The sequence below is a fragment of the Leucopleurus acutus genome, assembly GCF_964270905.1.
Source record: "Leucopleurus acutus genome assembly, chromosome: 7".
In the NCBI taxonomy this organism is placed as follows: domain Eukaryota; kingdom Metazoa; phylum Chordata; class Mammalia; order Artiodactyla; family Delphinidae; genus Leucopleurus; species Leucopleurus acutus.
The window spans coordinates 5,435,617-5,451,193 of NC_139150.1; the positions used below are offsets into that span (position 1 = coordinate 5,435,617).

The 15,577-nt window shown below is 57.0% G+C and overlaps 1 protein-coding gene across 1 annotated transcript in view; it reads right to left on the reverse strand.

Annotated features, from left to right (window-relative positions):
* Nucleotides 1-4,104, reverse strand: part of LAMC3 (laminin subunit gamma 3) — a gene marked incomplete at both ends in the record, with an annotated part of 59,628 nt that extends 55,524 nt beyond the window's left edge. Inside the window, one exon of the mRNA XM_082842098.1 lies at nucleotides 3,729-4,104. Within this exon, the coding sequence (XP_082698224.1) occupies nucleotides 3,729-4,104 (376 nt within the window). The remainder of the gene's footprint in view (nucleotides 1-3,728) is intronic.
* Between the last annotated feature and the right edge of the window lie 11,473 nt (nucleotides 4,105-15,577).

The following is a 15,577-nucleotide window of genomic DNA, read 5'->3' on the forward strand; positions in this document are numbered from 1 at the left end:
AGGCCCCGCTGTCCTCTGTCCCCTCCGCTCTGGCCATCCAGGCCGTGCAGGTCCAAGAACACACAGAGCGGCCTCCTGGCTCCCCTTGACCTGGGATGCCCTCCACTCTTCTGTCAACTCCCACCACCCTTCACATCTCCAAGAGGCCCGCTCTCCCCGGGTGTGTCCCCTGAGCATAAATCTTCATCCACATCGTTCCCGGGGCCCAGCTCGTCTTCTGGCTCCATGAAGATGGAGCAGATGCTGAACGGATGCAGGGAGAACTGGCCCTGCACACGGGCAGCCCCCAGCCGGGATCTGAGGCTGGAGAAAACTTCCCCTCGCTCAGGGGCTCAGAACTCACCTGCTCAGGGACTTAATGGTCTTTCCAGTAGCTTCTCAGGAATCCAAGAAAGTGTACAAGCAAGAAGGGAGACTCCCAAGGCCAGCCGAAAGCTGAGGCATAACCTGGACGTGTATCATCCCCAAACGCAGCGCACTGCGGGGAGGGTCCCAGGGTCCGCGGTGGGACACTAGGCACTGATTTCATCCTCAGAGCCTCAGTTTCCCTGTCTATAAAAGAACAAACGGGGACTTCCCTGGTGGTCCAGTGGTTAAGACTCCACGCTCCCAATGCAGGGGGCACGGGTTCAATCCCTGGTCGCAGAACTAATATTCCACATGCCGCACGGCGTGGTCAAAGAAAAAGAACAAACGGTGCTGGGATGGGGTGCTGACTTAGTGGGGTCCCTAGCACGTGGTGAGGGCCCCCTGAATACTGTGTTACCCCTGATGACCATCCACCTCCCACACACCCACTCCGAGGCTCCAGCCTGCTCACTTCCCGTGGCCTCCGTGGAGGGCTGGGAGCCACCAGACCCCGAGGCTGCCTTTCATCCCAGACAGGAAGGCTCAGCTTAGCGACAGGACTCAGGGATTTGGAACAGATGTCTGCGAGCTCGCAGGAGGCTGGGAAAGCAGCGACCTCCGTCCAGGGCTGACCGGCCCTCCCCCAGTCTCACCCCACTCTCTCCAGGAGAGATCGGCCGCCTGTCCCTCCCCCGGCCTCACCCCCCTCCCTCCAGGAGACGGGGGCCAGAGCTGCTGCCCACTCCTCCCTCCAATGAGGTCAAGGAGAGAGGGGGCAGAGCCAGCAGAGGCGGCCTGAGGGCTAAGAGAGGCTCCCGCCCACCTTGACTGAGGACCCACCCAGCCCCCACCAGGAATCCCCTGATGGTCCCAGAACTCTTCCTCCCCTGATATTATGCGACCTGTGGCTCAGCGTGGAGAAAACCAAATTTGAACGGAACCAAACGTGGGCCGCGTCTGTCTGGGGCTGCTGTGGGTCCCCAGAACCCCTCCTGCATAAATGGGACCAGGGTCAGGATGTCTTTGGGGAGCCAGCTGGGAGAACATTTCTCAATCCCTTTGGAAGAGGCCACCCCAAGGGGAACCTCAGCCTGAGCCGCTCTCAGCAGAGTCCTGCTGGTCACACACAAGGACTGTCCCCGCTCCTGTAAGCGCCTGGCCGACCTGAGCTCACAGGACCTGCACACTGCCCGAGAGGTGGCAACTCTCACCCCATTTCACAGGGAGGAAACCGAGGCACGGGGAGGGGGTGGCGTCTGCCCAGTGAGTGGCTGTGCTGGGCTTGAGTGTAAAGCCTCTTCTGTGGCCTGAGGCAGGCAAAAGAGAGACCTGAGCTGGGCCCGGGGCACAGGACGGAGGAGGTGGAGGCCTCCTTCCTTCATTCACTGTACAGACCCTTCCAGAGCCCCTCCCACATGCCTGGTGTTGCACAACACGACGGGAAGAACAATGGTGTGTGTGTGTGTGTGTGTGTGTGTGTGTGTGTGTGTGTGTGTGTGTGTGTGTGTGTGTGTGTGTGTGGTGTAGGGCCTGGCACACACCAAGTGTAAACGGGAACTGCCCCAAATCCAAACACGTAGACCCTCCCCCGCCTGCTCCTGCCTCATCTGTGCCTAGCCTGAGCCCCTCATCTGACCCAGGTTCCACCCACACAAGCAACACATCAGCCCATCCCGCATCCTCTGTCATGGAACAAACTGTCTCCCACAGACCCCATCCTATCCCAGATTCCTTCCCCTGTGGCCTTGGGGTCCTGCCAGGCCAGTCTAGCCAGCTCCCCCAACCTCTCTCCCCCCACTGGTTTCCTGTCGCACGCCTGGGTAGAGAGACCCGTCCCATCCCATCCCTCCCATCCCATCGACAAGCCCCACCTGGAGAGCCCGACAGGTCAATGGGTGGTAACAAGGCCTCAGAGCAACCGAGCTTCTTGGGGTGGCAGTGGGTACCAGCCTGCTCTTCTGAGAAGGCTCGGTGTCCCCCCTACCACTTCAGTGCCGTTCCCCAGCCCTCCCCAAGGCACTGTCACTCAGAGCTAGGAAAAGCCAACTCCACCGACGGGTGGAATTCACGTCAAGAAGTTTATGCTCTGATCTTGGATACACACGGATGTCAGTATCATTTAGCAGCTGTGTGTCTTTGGGCAAAAGACTTAACCTCTCTGAACCTCAATTTTCTCCTCTGAAAAATAGGGATACATTCCCATAATTCCTTATCGAAACCGTTTGGCTCCGGATGTGGTTTAGAATTCAGAACTCTTCAGACTTTAGAGAGATGATGCAGTCCTTATGCCATGCATTGTGTTAACACCTCCAGCCGGGTCTGGGGCTAACAGCCATGTTCAAACATCTCAGGAACAGAATGTATTACTATTCACTCTAGGATCAACAAGGTCTATAAGTAGCCTCAGGTCAGGTTTAGCAGCCGAAATGAGTTATAAAAATACTTTGAGGGGCTTCCCCACTGGTCCAGCGGTTAAGGCTCCATGCTCCCAGTGTGGGGGGCCTGGGTTCGATCCCTGGTCAGGGAATTAGATCCAGCATGCATGCCTCAACTAAGAGCCCTTGTGCCACAGCTAAGACTCAGCGCAGCCAAATAAATAAATAAATATTAAAAAAATACTTTGAGTTTTCAGAGCTTTGGGAGATTTTGAACCCACAGATAAGGGAGTGTGGACCAATGGAAACACTCCCTCCCTGAAAGGGCTACGGAGCCAGGGGTCGGGGGGGAGGTGGTTATTCCCATTCCCTGAAATGCGGGAGGTACCACGAGTGAAGTGCTGGGTCCAGACTCGGGACTGTGATTCCCGGGGACCTAAGGGCTCTTGCACCATGGCGTGGGGTTGGGTGGAAAGGCTTGGGCATAGCAGAGAGGCCATGCCATCCGGTCCAGTTACCCAACAGCCGGGTGATACTCGGCTCCTGCCCTGAGGGCAACCTTCTCGGTGATGAACACGCTGGCTCTGTCACCAAGATCACCCCCAGGGACGGCACACAGCCTCAGGGATTCACTGAACCCCAGAAGTCAACCAGATGCCCCAAGATTAGGAGCCCCTGCCCCAGAAAGCTGACTAGTTCACCCCCTGGTGGGTCACCTCCCTTCTTTGCCCACAACAGCTCTGGGTCTAGGATGGACAATCATTACAGGGCATGGTCCTCGCACCCAGATCCGCTGCTCTGTAAAGGGCTCCCAGGAGGCTTCCCACCCCTCCCAGCCCCAAGAGACACTCATCAGTCTATCCTTCCAGATAGTGGGGGGCACAGGTCCCTTTCCTGAGGCCTCCCATATCTGGATCCTACAGCTAACCCAGGGCGCGCAGCCTCGAGCCCCCGATGGTGCGCACAGGGGACGAGGTGATGGCGGTGCCCTGAGCCCGCGCTTACCCAGGTTAAGAGTGATGTTGACCGAGGTGGGGTACTGCACCCCAAAGGCCATGGACGGGCTCTGCCACCAGGTGCTGTCGTCCTGGCTGTGGAAGTCGGTGAGGTAGGAGGCGTTGTGGTGGCGCTCGGGGTCGGCGGCGTCGCAGCGCTGGCACTGCGCCCCCGCTCCCTGAGCGCCCACGTGCGGACAGAAGTCCTCGGGCGGGCGGCCGCACGTGTGGGAGGCCTCGGCTAGCCGGCCGAACGCCGCGTTCTCGAACACGGGCAGGCAGCGCTGCGGGCGCCCCGCGTCGTCGTAACACGCGCCCATGCCCGCGCCGGCCGCCCGCGGCGCCAGGAGCGCCAGACCCAGCAGGACCGCGGCCACCGCCGCCATGGTCAAGGGCACCGACGCCCTTGCGGTCCGGCCGTGCACGCCCGGCTCCGCGCGCCCGCCTCGTCTCCCGCTCCGGTGGGCGCGGACCGCGCGCGGGGCCCCAGTACGCGCCTCCCCCGGCGGGCGGGACCCATGGCGGGAGGGAGGGACAGACGGCGGGCAGCGCCCCCTAACCTCCCGACCGCTCCGTCCCTGGGCGCTCACCCCCCCTGGTGGTCGTGCCCGGGAGTGCTCGGCTTGGGAGTCAGCCCCAGCTGCTTTGCCCTGCCTCTGCTGGGGGACCCTGGCTCTTTGACCCTCGGTGTCCTCGTCTGTAAAAAGGGATTGGTAATGATGCAGGTTCATTACCGTGCTTGTGGGGTTTCAATGGCTGCTCATGACATGGAAACTGCTCACTAGTGCCTTTCAAGTCCTGAAATAAAAGGGGGCATCCTGGTCTTTCCCGTTGCACGTCTCCTCCCAGCAATAAAGTCACCCTAGGGGTAGATCCTTAAGTTTCCACTGTTCCGTTAACTCTGAAAAGTGCTTCTGCTGCTGGCTATTCTCTGCTCTCAAAGCAGAGATTCTAAGCTGACATTTGTGACCAAGGATACCTGGTCTCATCACAAACATCACCTCGGAGAGAGACCTTCCCTCCCCCCACCCGCAGGAGATGCCCCCTTATATGCTCCATTCATTAAAATTAGTAAATCAAAGGAGAAAGCCAGATGCTCATATCAATGGATGCTAGAGAAAACACTTGATAAAACTTAGCAGCCCTTCCCAGAAAAACTCTAAGGAAAATAGTAATAAACTTCCTAAACACGCTCGGGACTATCTTTCAGCTGCAGCCTTTACAGCTAGGTCCTTCCCATCAGATGTCCTTGCTTGAGACTGGGAACGTAAAAGTGGGCAGAGGCCATCGTCTGCCCTTCTGCTGATTTTTTTCTGGTGGCAAGTGAGGTCACAGAGGAGGCTTTCTGCAGCAGCGCGCTTCCCATTCTCCAGCTCTGTGGGGGTCGAGAGGGCTTTGTGTGGTGGTAGCAGCAGCCGTGGCATCTTGACTCCTATTTCTGCCCCCTGGATTGCAGTTACAGAGTGAGCTCCCAGAGCCTCAGGTGGTGGCAGCTTCCCAGGTGGGTCAGTTCTGCAATGTCCTAGATGTCAGCACTTCTGGTGTCTTTCCATTCATCCCCTGAGCACTTACCTCTCTGCATTCAGTCCTTCCTGCTGCAAACACCTAAGCACTTGCCAAGTGCTTGGTGCCGAGCTCAGCATGGTGAGGCTGGAAAGGGTGGGCAATAAATTGCTATCACTACAATGAAGACAAGATACTGCTCTCTATGAGCCCTCGGTCTGACTGGAGAGGGAGACAGGGCACTAAGAAACAGCCTGATGACATTCCAAGGCTTGTTCTTGCCTGTTTTATAAGACTGGATTGTGACCATGTGTTTTCCATTCGTTTGTTCCTCGGCAAACATGTACTGTTGCCCACTGTGTACCCTGCACTGTGTTGGGGACACAGAGGTGAATTAGACACCCCCATCCCACCCCCTAGTGAGGGAGAGACACCACATCCATTGATGTCCATGAAGAGGCTGATAGGGTGTAACGGAAGGTGGTGCATGGGGGGCTTGGGGTGTAGGGAGGGTGGGGTGGCTAGTTCTGCCTGCAGGTGGAGGGTGCTTCCTAGAAGAGGTGATAGATAGACCAAGTTGTAAAGGATGAGTAGGGGAAAGGGCATCTCAGGCAGGAGGCACAGCTTGTGCAAAGGCTCAGACGTCTGAATGGGGAGGGCAAACCTGTTGTGTGTTTGCAGCTCCGGGTGGGGACTTGGTCCTGGGGCTGAGGCTGGAGCAGGGTGCAGAGGCCAGGTGATGTGGGGTGCTGGGCACCATGGTGATGAGCAGGGGCTTCGTCCTGTAGAGGATCTGCGGCTGCCGTGGGTTGTGAGTTCTTGGCGGGCAGGGACCTCGTGTGCCTCACCCCCTGTCCCCAGGACCTGAGCTGAGCATAGTTCAGGGCATGTTTGGGGAACAAGCAGGAACCACATGGCTGGCAAAGGCTGATCCTACAGGGGCAGGGCCGGAGATGATGGCTCCTTTAAGAGGCGCCAGCCGGCTGCTCCCTGACCTTGCCCAGCTCCTGGCAATCGCTCTTGAGGGGACCACACCACACTAAGGGGCCAGGATGAGGGGCTAAGTTTAGTTTGGGCAATCAGGGGAGGCTTCTTGGAAGAGGTGACAGCACAGTGGAGACCTGAAAGATGGGATGAGAGGCAAGGTTGCGAGGGAGGGCTCACACTGATGGGAGCTGACAGGGACCCCTCAGCTGTCACCCTCAGAGAACATCTTCTCCCTGGAGTTAACAAGTTCAGACAGGCCCAGGGACATGGTTGGCCTTGGGACATGCCACCCCTCAGTACAGCAACTGTCTCAACCCTCCTCTGTCCCCAGCCCGAGCAGGGCCTGGGCCTGGGATTGAGTCAACCCTGGATAGCCCTTCAAATCCAAGGGGCCCAGATGGATAAATGACGCACCCCCTTGTGGGTGGTGCAGGGGCCGGAGGCTGGGCTCCAAAGGAGGTAACAATGGCTGTTGGGACTTCCCTGGTGGCGCAGTGGTTAAGAATCTGCCTGCCAATGCCGGGGACACGGCTTCGATCCCTGGTCCAGGAAGATCCCACATGCTGCAGAGCAACTAAGCCCGTGCGCCACAACTACTAAGCCTGCACTCTAGACCCCATGAGCCACAACTACTGAGCCCACGTGCCACAACTGCTGAAGCCCGCATGCCTAGAGCCCGTGCTGTGAAACAAGAGAAGCCACCGCAATGAGAAGCCCGCACACTGCAACGAAGAGTAGCCCCCGCTTGCCGCAACTAGAGAAAGCCCGCGTGAAGCAACAAAGACCCAACGCTGCCAAAAATAAATAAATTTCTAAAAAAAAAAAGGCTGTCCACTCATCATTCATTCACTCGCTGGACAGACATCTACTTAGTCCGCATGCCATGCCCTGGGCTGGGCACAGGGGACAGAGTGATGATTGGTGAAACTGTCCTTGCACTTGGGGGGTCCCAATAAGAAACTCGTGATTATAACACAGAGTGATCAGAGCACTGGGGAAGAGAGAGTAAAGAGAAGGTGCTTACCCCAGTCTGGAGAAGTCAGGGAAGGCTTCCTGGAAGAGGTGAGGTCTCAGCTGAGACTCAGAGAGGAGATAGCCAGTAAAGGGCATGGGGATGAGCATTCCAGGAGAGGAAACAGCATGTGAAAGGCTTGGAGACAAAACCGAAGAACTGAAGGAAGTCCAGGGTGGCTGGAGATGGGAGTTTGGGAAGAAGCAGGTTGGGGCTGGTGTCCTGATGTCCTGATGAAGAGCCGGACTCCACGTGGGGACTGCCAGAGAGCAGCCTCCCTTCTCCAACCTCTCCCAGGGGTCCAGGCTCCCCACTCCCCAGTGAGAGGCTCCTGCCCTAGATCCAGCCTCTGGCCCCTGCTAGGTCCCCTCCCACTTCCTCCGGACACTCAGGGTCCAGCACAGACATCCTTGGGCCTGGCACTCCCTGGGGAAACCCCACGGCCGAGTCCACACAGACATGTCTCTGCTGTGCCTCACATTGCCCCCACGCAGCCAAAGTCACCCACAACACAGGCCAGCCAGGAGCACAAGGCCATGGAGCTCATCCTGTGGGTGGATCACAGAGCCCAGCTGCTCCTTAGGGGGTTTTCTTATTTGTCTGCACCGCTCCCCCAACTAGGGGCCCCTGGAGGGTAGGCAGGAGGGGTGTGACTCATCCCCTGGGTGGGTGCTTGCAGAATGCCTAGTGAATGAATGAAGGATGAAGAATGTTAAATGGATGGTAAGTGAATGAAAAGTACATGAAGAATGAGAGCATCTGAATGAATGGATGGATGGATGGAGGGATGGATGGATGGATGGATGGTGAATGAATGGATGTAAGTGTGATTGACGATGATGGTGATGATGATGATGACATTAGTGATGATGATGGTGATGGTGATGCTGATGATAAAGATGAAGTGACGATAATGGTGATGATTATGATGGTGATGATGATGATGACGTTGGTGATGGTGGTGATGGTGATGATGGTGGTGATGGTGGTGATGGTGATGATGATGGTGGTGATGGTGATGATGATGGTGGTGATGGTGATGATGGTGATGATGATGGTGATGATTATGATGGTGATGATGATGATGACGTTGGTGATGATGGTGATGGTGATGATGATGGTGGTGATGGTGATGATGGTGGTGATGATGGTGATGGTGGTGATGGTGATGGTGATGGTGGTGATGGTGATGGTGATGATGGTGATGATGATGGTGATGATGGTGATGGTGATGGTGGTGATGGTGGTGATGGTGATGATGATGGTGGTGATGGTGATGATGGTGATGATGATGGTGATGGTGATGATGGTGATGATGGTGATGGTGATGGTGGTGATGGTGGTGATGATGGTGGTGATGGTGGTGATGGTGATGATGATGGTGATGGTGATGATGGTGATGGTGATGATGGTGATGATGATGGTGATGATGGTGATGATGGTGATGGTGATGATGATGGTGATGATGGTGATGATGGTGATGGTGATGCTGATGGTGATGATGACGGTGATGATGATGGTGACGAATGAACGCATGCATGTGGGAAGTGAGGGCTTCTGCTCCCTGGGTTCTCCCCACACAACCTCTGCCCCCAGTTCTGGGGCCCTTGCCCTCTCAGCAGTAGGTACATCCTCATAGCCCCCTCCCCATTTCTCCCACTGCCCCTACCACCCTCTCCTTTTGGCCACTCAGCTCCGGCCACACGGGCCTCCTTCTCAAACACACACAGCGCATTCCCACGTCAAGGCTTTTGCACGTGCTGTGCCTTATGCCTGGAGCGCTGCTCCTGCAGATTTCTGCGTCCCTCCCTGCCCCAGGGTCCCGATATGTCCGGCCCAGACCTTCCTTGACCTTCCCCTGTGCTTCCTACTCCTGCACTGGGCAGTGTTTTCTTTCCTAACCTGTGACACATACACACACTTGCTTGTTTGTCTGTGGTCTGTCTCTCCCTTCAGACTGGGAGCTTCCTGAGGGCGGCAATTGTGCTGCCCCCCTTTCTCTGCCCAGCAGGGACACGTGTGGGATGAATCCATGGGGCACAAAGCAGCAGATGAGGGCACAGAGTCTCCAGTGGAGTGACGAGCTCCACGCAGACACTTGTCTGTGCCAGGAGTCCCCACCGCAGGGAAGCTACCCTTAAACAGTAATTTCACTTCCAAGCTCTTTCTGCTGAGGCCAAGGAAATGGAAATTATAAGTCAACAGCAGAACCTAGCAAGGGAAGGGAAGGTGCAGATAAGCCACACCTGCACTCCAGCTGCCCCAGGGATTCTTAAACATTGCTGTGAGCACCGCTGGAACGAGGCTGGGACCCCCAGGCCTGAGTTGGACCCCTGTCTGTCCCCAGGGCCTGGCACGACCCTGCAGAGGCTCCCATTGCTCTCGGGTAAGGGCGGTCTCTGAGACCTCAGCTCCTAAGACTCCAGAACTCCCACATCGTCGGCCAGCGCCTTCCGACCCTCAGGCTCTCCAGGTCCCCTCCAACCCCAGGACTTTGGCACCTGCCAGTCCCTCTGCCTGAAATGCTCCTCTGCTCTTCTCACCAGCCTGATTCTGCTCCTCCTCTAGGGCTCAGGCCTCGAGATAATGTCACTTCCTCAGGTTGCCCCGCCCCCTGGCTTCATGGCACCTCTAGACCCATCATTATTTTCATGTCCCTATTTCCCAGCCCAGAGGACAAGAATCCTGTGGCTTCCCGCTCTGTCCCTGACGCGCACCCAAGGCAGGGTGTACACTAGGAGGTCCATAAATGGTACAGAGTGAATGAATGAGTGCAGGAAAGCAGACCGGATCGAAGGAGGGAAGGAAGGAGAAAGAAATCTGGCAGCGAGGCCCAGACTCCAGCTGGGCTCTTCTTTGGGGGTGAGGCTGCCCGTAAATGGGGGTGAAGGCCAAGGGCAGGGAAGGATGTCGCAAGCCCATGACCCATGACTGGGAAGTGATCTGCAAATGCACCTCACCCTTCACGTGGCTTTATTTTGAAAACGTGAACCTGACACATGTCAGGGAGAGGCTGGGGTTCTCAGCCTGGGGCCACAAGGAGCCATTCGCATTCCTGGTGCCAGCCTAATGGGGCTCTGCAGGGGCTGCGGGAAATTTGTGCCGCCTGCTGGGGCCGGTCCAAGGCCAAGGCAGGGGCAGGAGTATCTAGAAAATAAAACGGTAAGGCTGCCGCATCTGTGCCTCCCCCAGGAGGGTGGCGCACCTGGAGGACAGGCAGGTGGAGAGGGTACCGCCCACAGGTGAGGGTAGCCGTGGGGACCGGGCAGTTAGGGGCCCCCCTTTGCTGCACCGCTCACCCTCCCCGCCTCGGACAGGGCCTGTCCCTGACCACCTGACACGCAAACCATCTGGCTCCTTCTCACGGGGATCCTACTAGGGCGCAGGTATCAGCCCCACGCCTCGGATGGGGAGACTGAGGCACAGGAAGCAAAGTAACTAGCCCAGCGTTACCTGGCTGGGAGGGGTCAGGTGGGGTTTGAACTCAGTTCTCTCGGATTCTCTAGCAGCCTCCGTGCCTGCCCTCCCCCACCTTTCCCGATTTCCAGAACAAACCACATGTAGGGCGGCCCCCCAGCATGCTCTCCCCCCCGAGAGCATCCTGGGTGCTCTGCCTGGGCCACGGAACACTTGCACATGCGCTGTTCCTGCCACTGGATCACCTCCCCACCGCACCCCCTTCCTTTCCAAAGCTGTGGTCGATTGTCCGTCCTGCTCTCCAGCAGGGAAATTTATCTCTTCAATGGGGATCATCTTTGCAAATCGCCCTTCCCGCACGGCTGTGTCAGGGGTGTGCTGGAGCTGTCAGGCTTCCGTTTGGATGTCTGCGCACGCGCGTGTGCACGTGTGTGTGCATTCACGTGTGTGTGCGTGCATGAGAGGTGTGTGTTTTGTGAGTGTGAGCCGTGTGTGTGTGAGATCGATGTGGGGTATGGGCGGGTGTGTGTGGTGTGTGTCTGTGTGTGGTGTGTGCTTGTGTGGGTGTGACTGTGGTGTGTGTGCTGGGACCTGGGCTGGGGGGGGCACAGACATGGTCTGAAGTCCGTGGAGCCCTGAGACACGTGGGGTCCCGCAGGCACGCTCCGTGGGAGGTAGAGGAGGAAGAGTGGCGGGAACTGATGGGGGGGTGAGGGACGCATCCCCTGGAGCCTGAAGTTAGCGGTGCTTGTCCTGGACCCTGTGGCCTGGCCCGGCTGGGGGCGTGCGGGGCTCCGAGCCTACTGCTGGGATGGAGAGACACAGGACGGGAGCACCTCGCGGAGTGGGACTCGAGGCCAGAGGCTGGCCCCTGGAGGACAGTCCCCGAGGGGCACAGGGTGGGCACTGCAGGCTACTCAAATCATGGGGTACAGGAGTCCACATGAGATGGGGGGCCACAGAGAGGCTGTAGAGGGCAGCCTTGAAGCCAGCCTCAGGGCTCTCCAGCTGTGTCCTCAGCAAGGGGCAGGGAACCAGCCACTGAGCCCTTCTGTCACCCCCAGAACAGGGCTGGCTGAGGGCAGGGCTGGGGTCTGCCCACTCCCGAGGCCCCTCAACCAGTCAGTGCCCGGGCAACGTTTGTGCGGACTGAACGCCCAGCCCTGTGCCGCGAGCGTGCGCAGGGCCTCCCCGCATCTTGGAAGCAGCCCCGGGATAAAGGCCGCTGCCCCCTCCGCAGATGAGGAGACAGGGGTCAGGCAGGGTGACTTACCCAGGCCCCCAGGGCTCAGAGGGGCCGCTGCTTGGTTTTCAAGATGTGGTTTTTCTCCCAAGCAGAAGCACGGCCTGGCCACTTGGCGTGGGGTCCCCACGGGAGCGCGGGCAGGGGGCACATGTCACGAGTCTTCAGTGTTCTCCACCCGCAGAAGAGCTGGCACATCTGGACCTCAGGGGTCACTGCAAGCGAGTGGCAGTGTTTTCGGTCCTGGGTAGGGACGCCTCGGCCGGGTGGCAGGCAGAAGGTGGGCAGGGCAGCCTCCCAGCAGAGAGCCCTAAATAACAGGGAGTGACCAGCATGACTGCTCCCGTCCCAGCCGGGGGACAGGCTCAGGCTTCATAAAGCGTGATAGATGGGCCTAATATGGGACTGGAGACGGCGGGCTGGCAGCCCCGGCCCGGCCTGCTGGCTGCCATTTACCCATATATTTATTTATTTATGCATTCTCCTCCATGGCAAAAGCCCAAAGACAATAAAAGAAATTGAATTGCATATCAGATGGGACATCAGAGGGAGATACAGCCATAAATCACGTCGTATTTATTCCATAAATATCAACACCTCCCGAATAGCCGGTGCCCGTTATGAGGTTATAATCGGGAAGCTGGTCCCGCGGTGCTCACCACCAGCCCCTCTCCCATTAGACGAACGGGCTGCGTTCCCAAAATAAATAAGCACTTCCTCAGGCCACCTGCCCTCTTTACGGCAGGCATCTGGTCACCCGGGCTGCCTTCACCCAGAGTAAGGGGCGGGGTCCTCGGGAAAGGGCAGGCGGTAGCTGGAATTACAAGGTGCCCAGGCCCCGATGCAGTGAGCCCATGGAGGGAAGTAAGTTTCTGCAGGCCCTTTGCTTCCACCTGCACACCTACCACCCTGGCACCTGGTTGGAGCCTGGATTCTTTCTCTTTCATCCTATGACAGTTTTTTTCCCAAGATGTAATTCACATTCGGTGAAATGCACACATAAGTACATAGCTTGATGAATTTTTACATGAGTATGTAAAAACACCACCAGGATGGGCTTCCCTGGTGGCGCAGTGGTTGAGAGTCCGCCTGCCGATGCAGGGGACACGGGTTCGTGCCCCGGTCCGGGAAGATCCCACATGCCGCGGAGCAGCTGGGCCCGTGAGCCATGGCCGCTGAGCCTGCGCATCCGGAGCCTGTGCTCCGCAACGGGAGAGGCCACAGCAGTGAGAGGCCCGCGTACCGCAAAAACAAACAAACAAAAAAAACCCACCACCAGGATCAAGACCAAGAATGTTTGTCACTGGGGAAAACTCCCTCATGCTCCCTCCCTGTCATCAACACCTTCCCAAACGAAGCTGCACTCTGTCACTGTAGGTCACTTTGCAGGTTCTAGAGCTTCAGAAAAATGCAATCGTATAATATGTACTCTTTCGTGTCTGTTTTCTAATTTGTTTGACATTAGTGTATAGGAGATGCATCCGTGTATCAGGGGTGCCTTCTTTTTCATTGCTGTGTAGTATTTCATTGTGTGGATACACAATTTTTTCATCCATTCTCCTGTGGATGGACATTTGAGCTGTTTCTAATTTGGGGCTATTGTGAATAAAGCTGCTTGTATGTGTCTTTTTGTGAATATAAGCACTCATTTCTCTAGGGTATATGGCTGTGAGTGGAACTGTTGTGTTGTAGGGTAGAAGTACATTTAACTTTACCAGAAACCGCCAAGTACGTCTTCAAAGCGGCCGTAACATTACACGCCCACAGCAACATATGAGAGTTCTGGTTGCTACAGGTGCATGTCAACACTTGGTTATGTCTGTCTTTAATTTTAGCCACGCTGGTGGCTATGTACTAGATCTCTTTGTGGTTTTAATTTGTATTTCCACCACCGACTCTTACCTAGATGACTGCACTGACCTCCCACCTGGGGTCCCTGGGCTGACTTCCTGTCCCCTGCAGTCCATCCCGCACTCAGTAGCCAGAGGGACACTGTTGCCAGGTCAAGACCCTCCTCTGCTCAGAACCCTCCCATAGCTCCCAGCTCACTGAAAGTAAAAGCTGAGGTCCTGATGGGTCCTGCTGTGCTCGGGCCTTCCCCGCCCATTGTCATCTGTCCCCCCTTCCCTGGTGCCAGCTCTCCAAGGGCAGCACCTGTGTTTTGCTCGCTGTTGCATCCCCATAGCCTAGGTCAGCACCTGGCACAGAGCAGAGGCTCAGTCAATACTGGCTGAACAGTTGAAACGAGTCAGTGGCAGGTAACATGGCATTTAGCAGAGCCCCTGTTCTGAATGAACATGAAACTCATAACGTAGAAGTAAGCATTTTAAAGCACACAGTCCAGTGGCACATACCGCATTCATGCTGTCGTGCAACCACCATCCCTGTCTTGTTCCAAATGACAGCAGTTTTAACGTGGCCTCCTCATCTTCTGATGTGACCTTAACAGTTTCCCCTCTTTATTTTTTTAAACAACTAAATGTCTTTGAGTTTCCAGCTCCCAGCCCTGAGTCTTGCTGTGTCCTGGAGCTCTCTCCTACGGTGTTTACAGATGGTCCAAACGTCCCACTTTGAAGGTTGGCTGACCGGGGGCTCCCATCCCCGTGCCCAGAACGTCCCCCTCCACGTGGCCTTCCCAGGGGCCTGATGCAGAGACTGGGGGCAGGGAAGGGGCTGGTTGTCCGCCCGCCTCTCCCGCCACCCACCAACACACACACTGTTGACCCCTCTGCCTGGGCCCACAGGTCCCCTAGAGGTGGGACAGTCCTGGGCAAACCTGGGCTCTGCCGTCCCACACCCCTGCCCGCTTCCCTCACACCCCCCGCCTCCCTCTTTGACCCGCAGGAATCTTTCCTTTCATTTGGCTGATAACTGGGGGAGGGGAGGACGACCCAATTTATTTGGCAACAAATAAAGAGCTGCCGTGATTAAGAGCGGGGGAGAAAGTTTAAAGGAGGAAAAATACCTTGGGTAATGCCATCTCCTGCGTCTTTATATTCTGAAGCGGATCGTTCTGGATGCGGGCAGAAGGCCTGATTTAATATCCTCATGGAAAAGACTGCACCTGATCCAATTACCACGGGAATTTTGACACAGTCAGCAGTCAAGTTGAAAGATTCGGAGGCACTCACCGTGGGAGTAAACACAGAGACTGAATTACGTGGACGCCTCTGGGGGGTGTTAAGCGGTGCGGGTCGCTGTGAGGGCACCTCAAGCCAGGCTGGGGGGCTCGACGGAGGCCAGTTTGCTGTAGCCGGCCCTGCGGCTATGCCTTCTCTGTCCCTCGGGCTGCCCTCCACGCTGGACTCCAGGCCAGCAGAAGGCCCTCGGCTTGGGGCCCTGGTATGGCAGGCCAGGGGGTCCACACACGTGCCAGGGCCCAAGCAGGTCCTGGAGGTCCTCCTCGACGTCCAGTCCCTCCCCCACTCCACCCTTGCCAAACCCCGTCCAGGCTGCCAACGGAACCAACCTCAACGCACCCAGCTGGCTCAGTTTTCCAGCCACTAGGCTGGCCCAGGCTCCAGCTCCCTCGCCTGGACGCCAAAGGCAGCCCCTCTCTTGTCTTGCTGCCCTCCCATAATGGACGGTTTACAAACATAAGTCCAACCATGTCTCTTCCGTGCTCAGAGCCCTTCAATCACCTCCAGCTCTTCTCAGGAGAAAGTCCAAAGGCAGGAAGCACCTCCAGGGTGCTGCC